General features: G+C 43.2%; 1 protein-coding gene across 1 annotated transcript in view; it reads right to left on the reverse strand.

Annotated features, from left to right (window-relative positions):
• Positions 1 to 21,170, reverse strand: part of Ube2n (ubiquitin conjugating enzyme E2 N) — a 35,237-nt gene extending 14,067 nt beyond the window's left edge. The window contains exon 1 of the mRNA XM_052165241.1: positions 21,048 to 21,170. Coding sequence (XP_052021201.1) covers positions 21,048 to 21,077 — 30 coding nt within the window. The 5' untranslated portion in view covers positions 21,078 to 21,170. The remainder of the gene's footprint in view (positions 1 to 21,047) is intronic.
• Positions 21,171 to 22,347: the final 1,177 nt, after the last annotated feature.

The following is a 22,347-nucleotide window of genomic DNA, read 5'->3' on the forward strand; positions in this document are numbered from 1 at the left end:
GCTAGTGCCACCGAACCTGGACATTTAGAATAAAAAATTAACTGCCAAACTGCCTAACTTGCAGGCAACCATGACAAGGCCATGCACCAGAAACATTTTTTTTCTGTTGTTTTTTGATGTTGTGGGAAACCGCAAGTCCCCACGCTATACACAGCTACTCTCTGTCCGGCCAGCCGGCTATGCAGTAGCAAGCAACGGCCGGCCGATTCTAATCTCGTGGAGATTCCCAGACTCAGCTCCAAAATCTCTCCACCCAGCTCTAAGTCCCACTAAGTTCCCACTGGTGGGCTGCTATGCCGCCAGCTCCATGCTTGCCCGCTCCTATCCCTGTCCAAAAAGCCCGTAACTCTCTCCTGCTTCCTCTCTTCCTCTGTCCACAAGATGTAGCTACTAGTGACTCCAAGTTTCAATGGCGGATCCACCAGGATTATGGCTTACAAGAATAGGATTCTAGTTGTTGCGCCCAGAGAGTGAGTTAGCATTGTTTTTGAACTAAGTTTGCGTTGTTTTCCTTCACGCGGAAATTCGATTGGGTTCCAGAGAGAAAAGCATGGCAGCCAAGTGTGGATGTGCCTAACGTGCACCACAAAAGGCCGTGAGGGTTCTGAAGCATGGGACTGCTGGGGGAGCAACCCGACAATGGGAAGTTAGTGGGCTGGGTGGAGAGATTTCGGAGCACTGGCTCCAACAGCACTGGCTGCTGCTCTTCCAGAGGACCCAGGTTCAATTCCCAACCTCCCACATGGCAGCTAACAACCATTTGTAACTGTGGTACACAAACAAAACACTCATAAGATAAAAATAAATCATTTTTAAAAAAGACTGTAACCCTCCATTACTCAGCCGATGAAGAGAAGGAGGGAGACTTGTGTTCACGGTCATAGAAGTTCTCTGCTCTCAATCAGGGACCTACACTTGCAAGGTCACAAACTGCTTCATATTGAGTATCTGGTGCTTGTTATTTCAAAAAGGAGTTTTCATTGCTCACTAAAAGAAAAAGATCTTAGTAACACTTCACTAAGACTCCTGTAGGCCAGGTGTCTAAAACAAATAAATTTGACAAGCTGGTTTTTAAAAATTATTTATTTTCTCACTTAACATACCAATCAGACCCCCTCCCCTCTCTGGTCCTCCCCCTTCCTCGACTTCTCCTCTGAAAACGGGGAGCTCTCTCTGGGTATGACCACCACCCCTATCCCCCAGCACAGCAAGTCTCTCTCTACAGGACTCTCTCCCAGTGAGGCCCAGTTAGGGGAACAGGATCCACACACAGGCAACAGACTCAGGGTCAGCCTGTCTAGTTGTTGAGGGATCCGCATTAAGACCAAGCTGCACTTCTGTTGTGTGTGTGTGTGTGTGTGTTTGTTGGTGGTGGTGGGAGTAGGTCCAGCCTACATATTTTATGGGGAGCTGCTTGTTAAATGTTAGTTCTATGTGATAAACTTAATATCCCACTTAACACATTAGCAAAACTGAATCAATTTGAACTTTGGTAAAAAAAAATTCCCCCAATCATTCATATTTTCCTTTGTTCACACATATTTCCTTCCTTACTATTATGTCGGAGCTGGAGCCATAGAAAAACACGGAAAAGTGAGGTAACAAAATGATGGCCACAGTAAGAGACTACATGGTAAAGTAACAGCAAAATCAGACTTGTATATATTCACTGTTTCATCCATCATTCCTTTGTCTGCTTCACAAGTAAACACCCTTGTATGGCCATCAGCACACAACTCTAGACACACAAATACACCCACCAACAAACTTTTATGCATCTCCTCACCACCTCAATAGAAGTTAAAATAGTAATTCCTCAATTTTTGATACAGGCACTCTCCTGTAATATCAAATACTTGGGTGTCAGAAGCAAAAGGATCAGGAATTCAAAGTTATCCTCAGCTACACATCAAATTTACGCCAACCCAGGCTACATAAAACTCTTGTCTACCTGTGTGCCAAAATTTAAACAATCAGAAGAGTCCATTCTAGAAAAACCATCAGTAGTTAATCAGCACCAAGGCAACAAACAGTAGAAGAGTTGGAACAGCAGCGTCCAATCAGGATCACAGGCAGCACAGAGCACCCTGAACGTGCCAATGCAGTGAAATCACAGCTGTCCAACTCTTACTCGCTAGCTCTTTGACTCTCCTGAAGATTGAGATGCCTAAGAGAAGCTGTTCCTGCTCAAATTACCTAAAGCTGCCTTGGTTGCTTGGTAACTATAAGGTCTCTAAAATTAGAGAAGTGAAAAGGGGACATGCTGGCTAGTTTTTTGTCAACTTGACACAAATGAATTATCTGAGAAGAGGAACCTCAATTGAGAAAATGCCCCCCTTAGACTGTCTATGGGCAAGTCTGGGGGGGGGGGGGCATTTTCTTGGCTAATTACTGGCGTAAAAGGCCCAGCACACTTTGGGGGAGGGATTAAATACCACCCCATGAGAAAGCAAACTGAGCAAGAGATGGGAAACAGCGCTGTAAGCAGTGTTCCTCCCAGGTCTCTGCTTCAGCTCCTCCCTTGGCCTCTGGCGACAAGACAAGCCCTAAGCCCTTTCCTCCTCAAGTTGCTTCTAGTCGTGGTGCTCATCACAGCAATAGAAAGCAAAGCAGGACAGGAAATTACTAACACTGGGAATGGGGTGGAGCCCTGTGGAACTAAGTGGGGAAGAACAAATTAAGTCAATTATAATCTCTTATCAAAGACCTTCTACATAGTATAAAATCATTTCAATATAGTATTAAATTCATACTACCGAGCTGAAAATCAGCTATGCAGCTTGGAGTGTTATATCTTATGAGGAGAAAACATATTTGTAGGATATCTTTAAAATTAAGGACTGCCCTGAACACCAAAAACTCTGGCACTAAACTTACTAAGCACTTTAATTTCTCCAAGGCTTATAAGTACTGTTTGATAGTTTTTTGGCCCAGGGGAATTAGCCTATATATAGATTGTGCTCCCAGTACATTCTCTAAACAAGGAAGAAATTTGTTACCAATGAAATCTAGTTTTGAGGCCAGGCGGTGGTGGCACACGCCTTTAATCTCAGCACTTGGGAGGCAGAGGCAGGTGGATCTCTGAGTTCGAGGACAGCCTGGTCTACAAAGTAAGTTCCAGGACAGCCAGGGCTATACAGAGAAACCCTGTCTCGGGAAAAAAAAAACAAAAACAAAAACAAAAAAGAAATCTAGTTTTGGTGTTTGTGACTGCTGTTCGTTTTTGAGGAAGACATAGCTGTTTAGCCCAGGCTGACCTCTAAATCTTGCTCCTGCTTCAGCAGAGCGAATCACAGGCATGTATGTATCACCATACCCAAGTTCCAAGTTTTTGGGTTTTTAACTTGTTCATAAAATATGAAATTAATTTACATGAAATTAGTTATACTCCTAGAACCAAAATCACAACCAGTCATATTCAAAAATGTTCTTTCTAGGAAGAGTCCTAAAACTAAGCTGGGCATGATGGCACACGCCTTTAGGTCTGACAATTGGGAGGCAGAGGCAGGCCAACTTCTATGAGACTGGTCTCGTAGCAAGTTCCTCCAAGACAACCCGAGCTGTTATATAGAGAACCTCTGTCTCACACAACCCAAATCAAAACCCAACAAAAAGCAAAAACAAAAAACAGCCCTAAAACTGTGTAAGGTATGCACTTGTCACTGACAGTGGCACTGTTGGCTCCATTCCTCAGCCTGGCTGCATCATTCTTCACAACTTGCACTGAAAACATTCGCACCCCAGAAGCTAGTGATCACGGAGAGCAGAGCAGGGACAACTCAACCATGTCTCTTTACTGCTGGAGTTTCAGCCTATGTGCTATCAAAGCGAGTGCAGTGTTTCTTTCAGTTGAATTCAGATCTCAAAATGCAGCAACCACAACACAATGCAGTGCCTATAGATGTCCCTAACATCTGTGCTTCAAGCAACATACAGAAGATAGGGAAGTAGGGCAGCTCAATTTTTTGGTAAAACATCCAATTTCTTGGTGTGATGTTGGTCTAAATCTGCAATCAATCCAATTATGCCAACAGCATAATTTAGTTCCAGAAAAGAATTAAGACACATGGGCCAATGAGACAGCTCAAGGAGTGAATTCATTTGGTACCACACCTGATGATCTGCTCATTTCCAGAACTCATAATGAAAGGAGAAAGCCAACTTTTTCTACAAACTTTCCTCTGATGTCCATATATGCCTTCTCACAATAGACACAGGACACACATACACATACAGTAAAACCCAAAGCAAAGAGGCAAAACCCAACACCCCACTAAAGAGGAGGAAATGTGGCCCAGCATAGTAGCACAAATAACTTTGATCCCAGAGTTCAGAAGGAAAAGCAGACAGATCTGAGTTCAAGGCCAGCCTGGTGTACAGAAGGAGACTAGGCCAGTCAGGGCTACACAGAGAAACCCTTGTCTTTTAAAAAGAAACAAAACAAAACAAAAGGAAGGGGGGATATAGGAAGTAGAGCAAGAAAGAGTCAGTTCTCAGGCTGGAAAGATGGCTCAGTGGTTAAGAGCACTGACTGCTCTTCCAAAGGTCCTGAGTTCAAATCCCAGCAACCACATGGTGGCTCACAACCATCTGTAATGAGATCTGACTCCCTCTTCTGGAGTGTCTGAAGACAACTACAGTGTACTTACATATAATAAATAAATCTTAAAAAAAAAAAAAGTCAGTTCTCTCCTACTATGAGTCCTTGGGATCATTCTCAGGGTATCAGACTTGGAAGCAGACTCCTTTACCCACTCTACTGGCTGGTTTTGTGTGTCAACTTGACACAGGCTGGAATTATCACAGAGAAAGGAGCATTAGTTGGGGAAGCGCCTCCATGAGATCCAACTGTTAAGGCATTTCTCAATTAGTGATGGGGGGGGGGGCTTGTGGGTGGTACCATCCCTGGGCTGGTTCTATAAGAGAGCAGGCTGAGCAAGCCAGGAGAAGCAAGCCAGTAAGGAACATCCCTCCATGGCCTCTGCATCAGCTCCTGCTTCCTGACCTGCTTGAGTTCTAGTCCTGACTTCCTTTGGTGATCAGCAGTTTGGAACTGTAAGCCAAATAAACCCTTTCCTCCCCAACTTGTTTCTTGGTCCTGTTTGTGCAGGAATAGAAACCCTGACTAAGACACCCACCATGACATTTTGCTGGTTCCAGAATTAGCTGTTTTACCTTTTAGCTCACAGAAAATTTTACATCTTGATTTTACATATTGATTCTAGTATGAAATTCCCACTTTCCTAAACACTGTTGGTAAACAGGTAACATTGGCTTTCAAATGATTTATTTATTTCATTTATTTATTTTTGTTACTTAGCATTATGTATCCTGTGTAACTGATTCAAAATTTCAACTCAGTAGGATACATACAGTAAGGTATTTTATAGTGAAGTAGAATCTTTGTAAAATCAATTAGCAGTAAGAACCTACACTATATAGCTCAGCATTATGTTAGACTGTCCTTGCATTTTAACCATCCTGGAGCTACCAGTATGCAAATATACAAATATTACACACACACACACACACACACACACACACACAAAAAGGTAAATTGAGGGTGTTCAAGCTATTATTTTAACTGAAGCATACGTCAAGATAAAACAATCTGGCCCCAGGTTTTGTGCTTCTACTGTACAGAACCACACATCACATTCCCAAAAAAAAAAAAAAAAAAAAAAAAAAAAATTAGCATTCTGCTCTTGAGTATTAGAAAATAAAACTAAGCCACAAGTCATATTTTAGCTGCCCAAATGCCAGCATTTCATCTGGAAAATCTAATGCTAGTTTAAAGAATCCTAAATACTACTATGTACCACTATACTTCAGAAGTACACTTTCTGCAGAAGACCAGTTGTAGAAGACACAATTACCTTATGCTGTCTCATCAACCAGCATGGGCCCAATCCAAAGTACCCACATGAGTTTCAATCTTATACTGGTGGAAGGAATGAACATCTCCACGGGGGAAAAGGAAGTGACCAGCTGAAAATAGATGAGAACTCCCAGAAATGTACATCTAAGGATTTAGGAAGCCAGAGAGTGGCTGTAAATGGTAGAGACTGTGTGGGGACAGGGTGGGGTTGGGGAATGGTGATGGGACAGACTGTTGCAACATTCACAAATCAGTTGCACTTCTGCTCAACAGCCTTCTGCATATAGTCAGACACAGGGACCAAATCCAAGAACCAAAGACAGCAGGCTCTGTTTGTTGCTCTTCTAAGCTGCTTTGATAATCTGTCCACCTTCCATCCCTTTCCCCCTTCCCCAATTTTGCTCTTTCCTTCCTTCAACCTTCTTTCATGTTTAAAAGCTGTTTTACTATGTAGTTGTAGCTGATCTCAAACTCAGGTTGATGTCAATCATGAACATGGCCTCAATACTAACTGTTTAGGACTGGGAGAGAGCTCCAGCGTAAAATGATCTGGCTCTAATACCCTGCACTGGGCAAAAGCCAGGCATGCATTAATCATCCCAGTACCGTGGAGACAAAGACACGCAGGTTTCAGGGCTCTCGATCAGCCAGCCTAGCTGATCAACCAGGTCCAGATCCCTATCTCAAAAATAAGACGGACAGCTCCCGGGGAATGATACCTGAGGCAGGCCTCTTGTTTCCTCAAAGATCACTCTTTGTGTCTGTTCTCTTCCTCAAAGATTATTTAGTTTGGCTTTAGATTTTTTAATATCTTTGGGTTTTTTTTATTAGATACTTTATTCACATTTTAAATGTTATTCCCTTTCCTCATCTCCCCTCCAAAAACCCCCAACCCATCCCCCCTTCTCCTGCTCACCAACCCACCCCACTCCCACTTCCCTATCCTGGCATTCCCCTACACTGGGGCGCCAAGCCTTCACAGGACCAAGGGCTTCTCCTCTCATTGATGTCCAACAAGGTCATCCTTTGTTTTGTTTAGTTTGGTTTTAGATTTCTTTTTTAAAGTATATAAGTACACTGTAGCTGTCTTCAGACACCCCCAGAAAAGGATGTCAGATCTCTTTACGGATGGTTGTGAGCCACCATGTGGGTGCTGGGATTTGAACTCAGGACCTTCAGAAGAGCAGTCAGTGCTCTTAACCACTGAGCCATCTCACCAGTCCCTGGTTTTAGATTTAAAAAAAAAAAAGTTATAAAGTCCTCTTATAGAGGACCCAGGTTTGGTTCCCAGTATTCACATGGCAGATCCTAACTCTTTAATTCTAGTTCCTAGGAGGACCCCAATACCACTCTTCTAGCTCCCAAAGATGCCACATTCACATACACATGCATCAAAAACACTCATACCCACAAAAGAGGGGGAAAAAAAAACCAGAAATAAAGCAACAGAATTTGAAATTAAACAGCTTGAGAAACAAAATTTGGAACATGGTGCTATCTGCTCTATTCCAACTACCCAGGAAGCTAAGACAGGAGGAGGGTGTGAAGGAAGCCAGCCAGAGCAACCAAGTGAAATCCTGACTCATGTAAGGAGGTAAGGGTGAGGCAAGTGAACCGGGAATGACACTTCCGGAGGACCCTGCTATACCACTCCTGGGCATATACCCAGAGGATTCCCCAGCAGGTAATAAGGACACATACTGAGGGCCAGTGAATGGCTCAGCAGGTAAAAGCACTGCTGGATCCCGAACAGCACCAACTCTGACTTCCACGTGCATGCCATTGCACACACATGCCTGCATTCACATGCACATAATAATTCATAAATTTAAAAAAAAATAGGGGCCAGTTAGATTGCTCCATGATAAAAGGTGCTTGCCACTAAACCTGAGGACCTATCTTCAACCCCTTGAATACACAGGGTAGGGGAGAACCAACTCTCAAGAAACTGTTTTCAGCTATCCATATACCAACTATGGCATGTGTATATTTCATACAGATACATACACAACATCAATAAATAAAACAAATGTAAAAAATTAAAAATATAAATGTGAACTCACGTCATGTTACCAGTTTGGGTCACAAAAATCATAAACACCACCCTTAGAATAACTGGTTTATATACCTATAAACTAATATATATTGTTATATATTAATATCATAAACTATATAAACTATAAAGTGCTGGCACTCAAATCCAAGGTCTTGTGCATGCTAGGCAAGCATTCTACAAGGCTTTAAGGTGACTGATATCCTGAAACAGAGATGGAAGACATCTTTCAATGAGTTACTTTTCTGTTGAGTTTTGTATCTAATTAAATAATACTATTTAATACTAATATACATATAAACTGTGTATCTAAATACTAATTCTACAAAGCAAGATAAAATCAAGTAGAAAACCACAAGAGCCTTTTAAGTAATCCTGTTTTGAAAATGGCATGGCCTCTTTACCTTGGCAATTGACAACATGCAGAATTAACTTTTTTTTTTTTCATAATTAACTTTAAAGAAGGAAAAGAGTAACGCTAACATTTAATGTTAAGGAGAAGGCCAGGGGGATTGCAAAAATGTCCCATGTTTGAACAAATCTACTGTTTAGAACTTACTTTAAGAAACATTTGAGTATACCTCCAGAAATAGTGAGCACAGCTAAACCCCTAAGAAAAAGACACTAGACCCATAATGTTAGCACCAAAGCGAGGTATTTACTCTGCAGTGAAGCTCACTTTGAAACAGTGTTAGAATTGTTAGGCAATTCTAAGTGTTAGGCTTCAGTGAAGGAACAAGTGTTCACAACTGTATACATTTCTTAGCACTCACCTGGGGCTGGTGGCACATAGCTGTTATTCCAGCACTTTGAAGTTTGAGACAGAAGGTTCAGAGTTTAAAAGCCTGCCATTCAGCCTCCAATTCAAGCATGGTATGGGCTAACTGAGACCCTGTCTCAAACAAAAAAAAAAACCACTCAAATAGTAGCTAGGTATGGTGGCATTTCCCTCTCAAAAACTTGAGAAGTGGAGGCAAGAATTTTTAAGTTTGAAAAGAATCTGGGCTACCCTGGTTTAAACAAACAGACCAAAACAAACAAAACGGAAAAACAAAAAACCTTACACATTATAAATTAAAATAGATATGTAACATAATAAAGGTAACTTAAAAGAGACTATTATATACATGCTGAGTTTACTGAAAAAGGAAATGAGTCTTAATTTGGAACGAGGACAAGTTTAATCCGGGGAGAGGCCAGCCCCATTGTTTGAACAGGTATCCTGTTGAGACTTGGGCGATGGAACAGCCACAGAGGAAAGCAGGAAGAAAGCACACCAGTCAGTGGGTGGCTTACGGTGATTTTCTGCACTGTATGTTGGTCTCAACTCCTTAAATCAGTACAAACACTAGACTTAAAAAAATGTTTGGAGTAAATCGATTCCTCTGTTGAAAGGACTGAATAACACACATATATTAACAGCATGTACCCTAAAACCACAAAAAGAATCCTCAAGATCCTAGCTAAACTACTTGGGAAACAGTCAAACCTTAATGTTCCGGGATTTCAGGAAATGAACTGTTAAATTCATTGGAAGGGCCAGTGGCTGTTCCAGCTTCAAGGGGGTCCAACACCTCTGGGCTCCACAGGCAGCTGCATTCAGGTGCACATTCTCATATACACTTGACATATATTTAAGGGTAATAAAAAAACGTTTTGAAAAGCTTAGATAAAGTTGGGCATGGTGGTTTATACCTTTAATCCTAGCACTCAGGATACAGAGACAGAAGGACCTCTTTGAGTTCCAGGGCTGCCATGGCTACATAGTAAGATCTTGTCTCAAAACTAAATAAATAAAAACAAGAAATAAAACAATCCAAGAAAGCTAGATAGATTTAGCAAAAATACATATGTAAGCCGGGTGGCGGTGGTGCACGCCTGTAATCCCAGCACTCTGGGAGTCAGAGGCAGGCGGATTTCTGAGTTCGAGGCCAGCCTGGTCTACAGAGTGAGTTCCAGGACAGCCAGGGCTATACAGAGAAATCCTATCTTGGGGGAAAAAAAACCAAGTCCAAAAAACAAATAAACAATCAGAAAAAAGAATACGTATGTAAAGAGGCTCATGTAGGGATTAATCCTTGAAACTAATTTGTATCTTCACATAAACTATTTAATCCTCAGAACCACCTCTAAAAACATCTTACAGAAATATAGACAAAAACATCTACAACGGTAGACTATGGATCACATTAGATTTATTTCTAATATGAAATGATTACTTAAAGTTATACTAGAGTATGAAGTCCTCCTAAGCTAAACCAACAGCCTACAAATCTGCAGGACTGAAGCCAAGCCAAGCCAAGTTCTGAAGTATCACAAGAACATCTTATTCTTATCTACAGGCAGGGCCATGTCAGCCACTTTTGAGCCTTTCAAAACTTCTACACTGGAAAAATCAGTGTCAGCTATGAAGTCAACACCTCTCAGTTATCCTACAACTGGTAAACTCTAAGCAAAGAAACAGTCAATGGAAACAGAAAACTTGTTCGAGGATTCTTTTCCTACTGAGTAGCTATCACCCAACATTCATGTAATTTGGAATTTATCCAGTATTGAGAGAACTAAGTTAATCATCATTCCTCACTAGATACCCAGGCATGATTTAACTCAGGAGCAGGAAAATGCATCACTGTGATGAATAAACATAGAAACTGCATAGGGAAGAGAGGAAGCACAGAGAGGAGCCGTCAATGAAGTAAGATGAAAGGAAGATGCACTTATTTTCTGTGCATGCATGTGTGTGAACTACACATGGGTGTGGCGGTCAGACGACAACTTGCACAAGTCTCTTCTCTCTTTACAATGGTGGTCCCAGAAGTGAGCTCAGTTTGTCAGGCTTGGCAGCCAGCATTTTTGCTCACTGAGCCATCTCCCCAGGTCCTATATAGTAGATGGAGTTGGAACCCAATCCTACCCACAAGAGACCCCTAGAACCCTCAAGATCGGTTTAGACATTTCAGTGTGAGAAGGTGACAATTCACAGATTACTGTTTCAAAAATAAATACAGAAGAAGACCAAAGCCCACACAAAAAAACCAATCTGGAGGAAGAGGAAGGGCTCTCAAACCACTAAGTAGATACTGGTAAAGCTAATAAAAGAATCAGTGATCGTACATACTTCAGAGAGCAGGCCAGAAAATACAATTCTGTGTTAAGTTGGATGAAATATAAAAGACTTGTAAGTGAAGATAAAGATAATGAAATGAGGTAAGCCTACAACGCAGTTTGTTCTGTGTTTTGTTAGGCAGTCATAAGCCTTGCACTCACTACAGAATCAAGGTCCTCTAGCTCTAGCTCCTCAGTGCTGAGACGACACCCACACACTGTCCCACCCAGGATAGGAGGCCCTTGTTGGATCCACGGCCCTGTGAAGGCTAGGCAAACCCGTTAGCTACTGACTTACAAAGATACCCAGGATTCTTTCACTGGTTATGAAAAACTTCTTTTGTAATTGCTGGTGTTGGCAACATGGCTTTGAATATATTAAAAGTCACTAAATTTCAAAGTGCTGAATTTTGTTATATAAATTATACCTTAAAATTAGACAAATGAATAAAGTAGTTTTCCCTTCAATATTCAGTGAGAAAGCAACATTTTACCTACACACTAGAGACTGGTCTAGCAAAAAAAAAGGGGGGGGGGAGACTTTTTTCTTTTCTTTTCTTTTCTTCCCCAAGACAGGGTTTCTCTGTGTAGCCCTGGCTGTCCTGGAACTCACTCTGTAGACCAGGCTGGCCTCAAACTCAGAAATCCACCTGCCACTGCCTCCCAAGTGCTGGGATTAAAGACGTGCACCACCACTGCCCAGCGAAAGACTTTTTTCTATTACTACTTTTAGTGTTTGATACTTGGTACAATAACTGGATGTTTAGTAATTGACAAACCTCTAAAAGGAAAGAACTTTTCAAACTGAAATCTAAAATGGATTTTAATTTGAAAATTAAAGGCAGAAGGCAGGAAGATCTGAAATGTAAGGCCATCCTCCACAGCAAGTTCTAGGCTAGTCTGGAATACATGAAATCCAATCTTAAAAAAATCAAAATAACACCGGCCAGCCTGGTCTACAGAGTTAGTTCCAGGACAGCCAGGGCTATACAGAGAAACCCTGTCTCGAAAAAAACAAAAAACAAAAACAAAAATCAAAATAACAAAAAACAGCTGGACCTGGTGGTGTAGGTTGGCTGGATGCTGAAGGAAAAATAGCTCAAATTCAAGGGTAGCCTGGCCAATTTTACTTCAGACCTTATCTCAAACACTTAAAAAATAAAAGGGGGTGAGTGGGCTGGTGATATATATAATTCAGCAATAGAATACATACATGGGGTCCTAACTGTAATTTCAGCACAACACAACAAAGGGAAAAGAGAGACAAGCCATTATTGGGGGAGAGGGGTTGATTAATAAGTATAGCTTTTACAGCCAAGGTTAAGAAATATTAAGTTTTACCACTGTAAACCAACTGAATAAATACATAAATAAATAATTTTTTCCCTGCCAATGCCAAATGCCAAAATTTATATTTGCAGGCAAAAGAAAGCTGTATGAGGAAGGTAGGTTTTCTTATTCTCTCCAAATGGGAGTCAGGTACAAATACCTTCTCTCAGTTGAAAACACAATGGATGCCCAAAAAAAAAAAAAAAGTCAGACTCTACTTTTAGTTTTGTTTTAAAGTTGACATTACCATGGTTTCATTGTGATATGATGACACCTTGAATATCTCATGTGTCTTCCTAGTAAGAGACAGCTAAGCAGGATATCACATAGTATCACATCCTAGCATTCAGAAAGCCGAGGCAGGGACTGCTTCTTGTTTGAGAATGCTGGCCACACTGCAAGACCTCATAGGGTAAGGGAGGGGATACAGGAAATAGCTGCTAATGGTGTGGTAGTGGTAACTGCTTTCTAGTTCTTTTTTTTTTTTTTTGGTTTTGGAGACAGGGTTTCTCTGTGTAGCCCTGGCTGTCCTAGAACTCACTTTGTAGACCAGGCTGGCCTCGAACTCAGAAATCCCCTGCCACAGCCTCCCAAGTGCTGGGATTACAGGCGTATGCCACCACACCCAGCTTTCTAGTTCATTTTTAAAGTACCATAAATTTTTCTGAAGTTGGAAAACTTGACCAAACCTACAACAAACTTCAATACTACATTAGGCAAAAGCCCGTGGTTAAATAGTAGAGTTCTGATAAAAAACAAGAAAACAAGGCCTGGTGCTCAGCAATTATGGTACCTGCTGTTCTTGCAGAGGACCCAGGTTTGGTTCCCAGTGCCTACACGGCAACTTACTATAAAGGTCCTTAACTCTAGTGCCAAGGAATCCTCCCCTGGCCTCCAGACACCACGTGGTACACATACAGACAATGCAGGCAAAACACTCTCCACCCCTCCCTAAAGCCCCTAGATCCTGCAATGTGGACACATTTCCAATCCACTGGTCCACAAGACATAAAAAGGCATGCACCGCCATGTGCAGTTCTTAGCCCAGGGAACCCCACCACTTGGGTTCAAACCATTGCTCCACAAATCACTGGGTCCCTTGGCAGGATGACTGATCTATTAAAAAGGGAATGATACACTAACAGGACTGCTGCTGGAATTAATGCATGCAACGTGCTTAGAGTGTCTAGCTCATTGTAAGATATTATTATTATTATTATTATAGAGAATTTTAAAAAAAAAACTGTTTGACCAACCTCATTTAAAGAATTATTGCCAGGGTGGAAGAGATGGCTCAGTGGTTAAGTGCTCTTCCAGAGGTCCTGTGTTCAATTCCCAGTAACCACAGGGTGGCTCACAACCATCTATAATGGGTTCTGATGCCCTCTTCTGGTGTGCTCACACAAATAAATAAATGGTCCCTTGCATGCCTTATTTAAAAGGCCTAGACTATGCCAGGTGGTAGTGGTGGCGCATGCCTGTGATCCCAGCACTCTGGGCGGCAGAGGCAGGTGGATTTCTGAGTTTGGGCCAGCTTGGTCTACAGAGTGAGTTCCAGGACAGCCAGGGCTATACAGAGAAACCCTGTCTTGAAAAAACAAAACAACCACAAACCAAAAATCAAAACAAAAAACAAACAACAACAAAAAAAAAGGCCTAGACTAGAGGGCTGCAGAGTCCAAGGCCAGCTATGTACTAAGTTCCAGGACAGCCTGAGCGTAATATTGATGACCACTATGACAGTAATCACCTAAACCTCTAGGTATACCTACAAGGTTATTTGGATTAAGTTAGAACATGGCACACCCACACGGCATTACCTTGATTTGTTTAAGGTGGGAAGACCTATCCTAAAGGAGGGCAACACCATTCCTTTTCTGGGCTTGGTTTCTGAGCTGGATGAAAAAGGAGGATGATAACTGGATGTGGATACTCTCTGTTCTCAGCTTCCTGTGCAGATACAACCTGACCAGCTGCCTCAAGCGGCCTTTAGAACTTCCTCCCCAGGATGGACTGTACCCATGAACTGTGAGCCAGATAAACCCTTTCTTCAACTGGAGAAATGTTTCCGTGGTTAAAAGTACTGGCTGCTGGCTGCTCTTTCAGACGACCTGGGTTCAATTCCCAGCACCCACACAACAGCTCACAACAGTGCTTAACTCCAGATCCAGAGGATGTGATGCCCTTTCCAGCTTCTCTGAACACCAGGCACGTACCTGGTACAGACACGTGTGCAGGCAAAATACTCATACAAATAAAATACTTTTAAAATTAAAAAACCCTTCTCTTTAAGCTGTTTTTATCAAGAGTCTATTTATGTTTGTTTTGTTTAGTTTTTGAAACAGGGCTTCTTTGTGTAGTCCTGGCTGTATCTGTAGATTAGACTGGCCTCTAAACACAAGGGATCTGCCTACCTCTGTCTGCCTCATGAGAACTGGGCATGTGTGCCACCACCCAGCTAAAGTCTTATTTTCTTTTCTGAGCCACCTTCTCATATGCCCCTTATGTAGTCCAGATGACACTCAAACTCACTATCCTCCTGCTTCAGCCTCCTGAGAAGATTGCAGTGACATGCCATGATTTCTGTCTATTCAACAGCTTTTAGGCGGGTGGTGGTGGTGCACGCCTGTGATCCCAGCACCTGGGAGGCGGAGGCAGGCGGATTTCTGAATTCGAGGCCAGTGTGGTCTAAAAAGTGAGTTCCAGGACAGTCAGGGCTACACAGAGAAACTCCTGTCTCAAAAAAACCAAACCAAACCAAACCAAACCAAACCAAATCAAAACAAAGAAAAAAACAGTTTTTAATGCCAACTCTCTGAACACAGCAACTAAGCAGTAATGATTTTCAACAACCCTGAAACTTTTAAGGTATTAACATCACAATTACTAGACTTATGAAATACTTTACTTTCTCTCCACTTTATTCCACACTTCATACTGACTATTCCATTCCCTCTGCATAATTCAGCTTTTGAGCAGAACACAGAAAGGCAGACAAATCAGTTATGGAAGAATGATATGCATCCTTAAGAGTCTTACTAGCTTAGTGAAGTGTTTGTTTTCTTAGCTACAATCTGTAAATACTTTGAAAATACAAATTGATTTGTCTAAAATTAAGCAGAGACAAATGATAGTATTGAAAATTAAAGACCTTGCAAATATGAACAGCCAATTTTCTTTTTAAAAGCAATGTATGAGCAATTAGATGCTGAAGTGAACATTTCAAAGCACTTTAGGGGCTGGCTATAGTTTAACAGGAGCTCATGCTCAAAATGTGCAGAGCAAGCCTAAACCACATCGCTGCAGAGCAGAGAGAATTAAGAAGGTGGCTGAGCAGGATGCACTTCCACAATCTCAGTCTGGGAGGCTGAGACAGGAGGAGCACAAGCAAGAACCCATCTTGCACACTGAGACCCTGACTCAAAAAGAAATAAAAGATAAAGAAGAGGAAAGGGGAGAGAAGCAGAAACCCTCACCATATAGGAAAGGAAAATTGATAAAAATGATGTCTATCTGTCTAAGCTAGGTTGGCTGTTTGGTTGGTTTTAAAATGTATTCCAGGCTGGATAGAACTCAATAGAAAACTTTCAAGTTCTAGATTTTCCTGCATCTACTTCCCAAGTATTCAAACTACAGCCCATGGGCCACCAAACCCGGGGCTTTTAACACTCTGGACAAACATTCTATTGGGTGGGCTACACCCCTCCCCCTTAGCTTGCTAGATTTTAATCAAGTAAGTCAACTAATTCCTAGAGTAGTAAGTCAGCAACTGTTTTATAGGATTTTTATTCTCTGCCACTCCTATCTCCGCCCCCTTTTTCCTTGTCCAATCATAGACCATCTCTACAGGACTATCCTGCAACAGTCCATGACTAAAAACACAAGAGAATGTCACTTTGGGTCTGTGATCCCACCACATTGGAAGCTAACACAAGCTGTCAAGACCACCCTAGTCTCAAAACAATCAAATAGGACCAGAGATAGCTCAGCGATTAAACATTAACCTGGCAACCTTAGGTCTACCCCAGAACTCAAGCAGAAAGAGAACCAACTCCCCAAAACAGTTCTCTGAACTCCCTAAGTATGCCCTAGCCCATATGTGCACAAGCCAGTGCATGCTTTAAAAAAATGGGCGCGCGCTCGTGTGTCAGGCAGTGGTGGCGCACACCTGTAATCCCAGCACTCTGGGAGGCAGAGGCAGAGGCAGGCGAATTTCTGAGTTCGAGGCCACCCTGGTCTACAAGAGTGAGTTCCAGGACAGCTGGGACTATACAGAGAAACCCTGTCTCGGGAAAAAAAAACAAATCCAAAAAAAAAAAAAAAAGACTGGGGTTCTCTGTGTGGCTGTGTCTCTCCTGGAACTTGCTCTACAAACCAGGGTGGCCTCAAACTCAAGAGCTGCCCAGGTCTTTGCCTCCCAAGTACTGGCTTCAAAGACATGTACCACCACTAAAAATGAGTATCATATCAATGTAACATAAAACTGAAATGAATTTGTTCCCAAACCAGTTCTTCCTTATGATAAAAAGGGTAAAAGAAATCTCTCACTTTAGGGCTACTTTTGAGTAGCCTTTATTAGCTTTAAAGTAAGAAAAATTCCAATGTCAATCAAATGTGGTGGGTCATACCCTGTAATTTCAGCACTCAGAAGACAGAAGCAAGGTCTTAATTTGAAACCACTCTGGGGTACTTAGCAAGAATTTATAAGAGAGCCGCAAAGGATGGGGTGGGGGTAATAGCTAAAAAAAAAAAAAAAAAAAAAAAAAAACCCTCAGTATCACACACAAACAAAATGCCAAATAAACAAAACTATCAACACCGTTAATATTGGATAATACAATTTGCACAATTTAAAAGCTATCAATAAGCAATTAGTTAAAACCCTACAAGCCAGTTCTATAAAAAGTGAGTCATCTTGAAGGTAAACTGATGACTGCTGCCCAGGTGGGTGGAGAGCACAGCAAGCATTTATTTGCATGAGTAGGGAAGAAGCAGAACTCACAGGAACAAGGCCTGTGGTCTTTCTGAAAGGACACACAATAAAACACTGGTTGTCTGTAGTGGAGAACTCTTATGACGAAGGGCACGTGTGACCTTTATCTTCTCTATGTCCCCTTTAGAGCCTTTGACCAGTCTGTGTTGCTGTTTGATGAACTTAGAGGAGGAAAACAAGAAGGGTGTTGCATGGCTGGAGACAGAGCAGTTGGCAGAGTCCTTGCCAGGCAATGAAAACCCTGGGTTCAATACTTAACACCACATAAAACTAGGTACAATGGCACACTTGGAAGCAGGAAGATCAAGGTCATTCTCAGGTACAAATGAAATTTGATGTCAGCCTGGTTTACATAAAATCCTGTGTCCAAAGAAAATATTTTTTTACACAGTGCTGGTTCAAATGAATGCTACTAAGCACAGCAACAATGCCAAATTATAAGATCATAGCTCCTGTAAAACTTCTTCCAAATAGGTCTCATGTCAATTAATACTTCAGTGTCTATCTATATGTACCAAAGATTCTTTTGGTTTAATGAGAGATGCCAGGATCACCCAAAACCGTATTACAGCTTTAATCAGTCTTAAGTGCTATACAATGAGAAGGAGGGGATTATGGGGACACAGAAACAAGGCAATTAAAATTAGGGTAGACCTCTAGAAGGCCAAGACTTGTGAGAAAAGAACACAGTACAATAGCAAAGTGAGCAATACAACCAAACACCAGTGAAGCCCCAGGACTGGAATAAGCTTAAGCACTCATGGTCCCAAGGAGAGTAAAACCAACACTAACTCTAGGAAAACAACTTCAATCAAACAACAGATGACCAGATTCCAAATGTGCAGGGATTTGGGACAGGGTTGTCAAAATGTTGTAGATTTCATTATGTGATGGATAACCACTGTAATTTTTAGCAGTACAGTAACATGATCTGTATCTTTAAAATGTAACACTACCTACTGTTCAGGAATAGACTAATGCAACAGGCCAGGATCATGAGGTAGAAAGCACCACTTTTAATAACTGCCCAAACCAAACCATCTAACTCAAGCAACTTAGTATTTGCAAAATAAAATAATACTGTCAGATATGGTGGAATACACCTTTAATTCCAAAACTCAGAAGTAGATGCAGAGAGATTGGGGTTTGAGGCCAAATGAGTTACAGTGAGGTATTGTCTCATTAAAAAAAAAAGTAATAATATAATCAATAGTACAGTTCATCTTCTGAAAGCCAAAGGCTCCCAAGAAATAAAATAATCCAATAGAAGAGAGTCTAGGTCTATGGCTTCAGCTCCCCCAACCCACTGCTCTAGTCACAGAGACCCCTGTGTAACCTATTTGAAACAAGGTCTCACATTCCCATGCTGGGTGATTAACTTCTAAACCCTCCTACCTCTATCACACTGGAATTATATGACTGAGACAGGTGTGGTGAGATAAACCTTTAATCCCAGAGAGGCAAGGACAGATAGTTACTGAGTTCCAGGCCAGCAAGGTCTGCAGAGTGTGCTCCACTACAGCCAGGCCTACAGAAAAAGTCTCAAAAAAACAGTAAATACCAACACCACTGCTGATTTCTGTACAGTGTTGAGGACAGGGCTCAGCAAGGCTTCAGGCAAGCTCAGCAAGCACTCCCTACCCTGAGCCACATCTCCAGCCCGAAAGCTACTTTCCAAAATAAAGTTGAATGTAAATATGTTTTCTGCTTGAGGTGTTGCTCTATTGCATAGCATGTATAAAAGCTCTTACTTTCAACTCAATCCCAAAACTAGAAAAAATTTTTTTTTACTGATAATACAGAAAGTGGATACCAAAAAAACCCTAATCTCTTAATCTGCCCTTAGTGATTTGGGGGGGGGGGGGGGGAAGGTCCTTTAAAGCTCAAAGTACTAAAGTCAATTAGTATTATCTATAATAAAGTACCAAAAAGTAAAGATTACATATTACAGCATGGGTTTACCACTACCTTGTTTTAAATAAGCAAAAGGAAACACTGAATGTATACTTAAGTATTGGGTGCCAAATGAACTGAAGAGCACTTGAATTTTCTGCTTTAAACCATTTCTGTAAGCTTATAACCAATACATTCCACAGAATTTATTTTCTCATCCAAGGCCTTCATATTACTGCAGAATATCAATCTCCAGAATCAAGCAAAACTGAAAAAACAAGATCAACTGTTCAGTTTACTGAGCATTTTAGAGAGCTGTATTCACTATCAATCTCTGCTGTTTGCTCCATAACCAAAGTAACAATAAATAAAAACGTGATGGTCTGTGGTGGGAAGCAGTCATTTTTCAAATGGAATCTTGGTTAGCACGATCACTAGTGGCTATGTGCATGTATCAGAACTACACTACATTCTAGATCTTCCAATGCACGAAAACCTACTTGGAATGATTCTGAGATTCATAACACAGCAATAAACATTTGTGTTACGATTCCAGTGCTCGAGGAAAATTTATTCTTCCTTCCTAGGAATTTTTATCCTATAAAAGGGCTTGTTTTTCTAAATCAAGCACCTTTCTGTCAATGACATTTGTGACTGCCTGTAGTGTCACACTACAGTGTCTCACACCCTTCAAAGAGGCCCTCCATTTACTAAGTACAAATCTCCCCTAAAACTTTGGAAGAGTGGAACAATGCTATAAATATATGTTCACTGGATTACAGCAAGCAAAGTGAAGCTTCAATTTAGGAACTTAACTGGCATATTCAGCAGTGCAGGATTTTAACCAACTTCCTACATAAAAGACAGATGCCAAAAAAATTTTTTTTTAAGATTTAGTTTTCTTGGGTTATAACACCTATGAAGACTTAATGGTGTTATGTAAAGACTTTAGGAAATCAAGATACGAGTTTTTCCCCCCCGTGGTTCCATATGTACTAATCAAAACAGTATCCCTAAAGAGCCTCGGGTCCGCTCAAATAAGGCGCACAAAAGCTGAAAGGCAAACTGTTTCCCAGATCATCCCCATAACTGAGGCCTGGGCCTCCGAACAGAACACAGTCTGCAAAGAGTTTGCCAACCCGGGTAAAATCACTTCGCGGTGCTGACCAGCACAAACACAGGGAGGCGAACGCGGAAGGCAGGGCAACCGGGCGGCAAGCCCCCGACGACGCTGGGAGCGGGCGGCTAGGACGAACATGTGCGGTCGGCGGCAGAACCCGCGGCCCTCCCGGAGCCGCCTCTCCCGGCCCGCGGCCCCGCCCGGCTCCCGGGGTCGGTCCATTCATTCCGCACCCGGCCACCGCCGCAGCCCCGCGCTCCTGCCGAGGAAGGGAAGGGAGCTCCGGGGCACAGCGGCCGGCCCCGGCCACAACCCGCGCCCGGAGTCCAGGCCACGCCGCGATTCCCGCCCGCGGGTGAACAGAACCTGCCGAGGCCCGCACCGGTCCCGCGCCAGACCCGAAGCCCGCAGCCCCGCCCTCTACCGGGCAGCCGTCAGGCCTCCCCTGCAGCGGCCTCACCGCCCGGGAGTCCCGGTTGTCCGGCGTTCAGAGGCGGCCGGAAGTCTCCCTGGCGCCCCCTCCTCAGCGCCCGACTTCCTCGCCGCCGAGGCCAGACCCTTCTCCGCGATGCCTCGGGCCTCTCAGAGGCTGCCCAGGGAAGCATATGGCCGCGCGGCCTGGCGCGCTGGAGGAGGAGAGCAGAGCCAGAGGCCCGAAGCCCGCCTGGGCGGTTACCTTGATGATCCTGCGGGGCAGCCCGGCCATCTTGTCAGATCCCGAGTTCGGCCTCTGCTCTTGTCTCCGGCTCCGCTCGCCTCACGCACGAGTGGAAGTCCCGGGCTCCACTTCCGGGGGACGTCGCCGCGCCCGCCGCCGCTGCCTCCGCCGAGGCCCCTCGGGAAATGTAGTCCCTGCTAGGACACGGGCTTCGGACGGCCTTCCCTCCGACCTGGCGGCCCCCTCCCCCGCGCTCCCCGCCCCAACCCCAGCCGGGGGTGGCGGAAGTGACGCTCCGCGGCGGGGCAGGGACTTTGGGGGAGGCGGCGCGAGGCGGCGCCGAGCTTCTTCGCCCGCGGCAGAATCTGCAGGACTGGGCGTCCGGCGTCCACGAGCGGTGTACGTGCGACCACGCCTGCGTTGGTGGGCGACGTAACAAAGGCCCGGCCCCCGACGTAGCCCATTCATTCATTCGTTCCGTTTGTTCATTCAACGTGCCCGCATTGCGCGTGGCGGGCTGGCGCTGCCGCAGTTCCCTGCGGACCGGGCGGATGGCGCGCTCCTCCTGGGGCGAGCAGACCGGAAGTCTATGCCAAAGCTTCTAATCTGGGAATCTTCGCTAGTTGCCAAGGACCCGGACAAAAATTCCTAATCGTTTAAATTTCACATAAAAAAGGGGGCCTCTCTGGCGCTCCCCAAGAGAGGGTTTGTAACAAGGGAGGAGGCAAAGGGCACGGCTCTTAGACGCTTGGATCAGCAGGAATTTTATTCTTTGTGGTTATTGGTTTTTCTGAGAAAGGGCTTCGTATATTAACCAAGTCTGGCCTGGTGCTCTCTATTCTGTACGCATTGTGCTGGCTTGGAACTTGTGATTCTCCTGCCTCTGCCCCCTAAGTATAGATGGGCTTGTGCCACCACTTAGGGTTGAGCCTGGCTATTGAGGTTGACTTTATTTATTTATTTATTTATTTATTTATTTATTTATTTATTTATTTATTTATGGGTTGTTGTTTTTTTTTTGTGGATTTGTTTTTTTCGAGACAGGGTTTCTCTGTGTAGCCCTGGCTGTCCTGGAACTCACTCTGTAGACCAGGCTAGCCTCGAACTCAGAAATCTGCCAGCCTCTGCCTCCCAGAGTGCTGAGATTTACTTGCTAACTAGAAGAAGGATCCGATCAGAGTGTTAGGGTCCATGATTCGCTGGAGAATGATACCCCAGACCCAAGTAGTATGTAAACTGCTTTATTCTGCAGAAGTCCAGCATTCTGAGGTCTCTTATTCCAAGACGGAGACCTGGACGTGATCTCACAGTCCAAATT

The sequence above is a fragment of the Apodemus sylvaticus genome, chromosome 20, assembly GCF_947179515.1.
Source record: "Apodemus sylvaticus chromosome 20, mApoSyl1.1, whole genome shotgun sequence".
NCBI lineage: Eukaryota > Metazoa > Chordata > Mammalia > Rodentia > Muridae > Apodemus > Apodemus sylvaticus.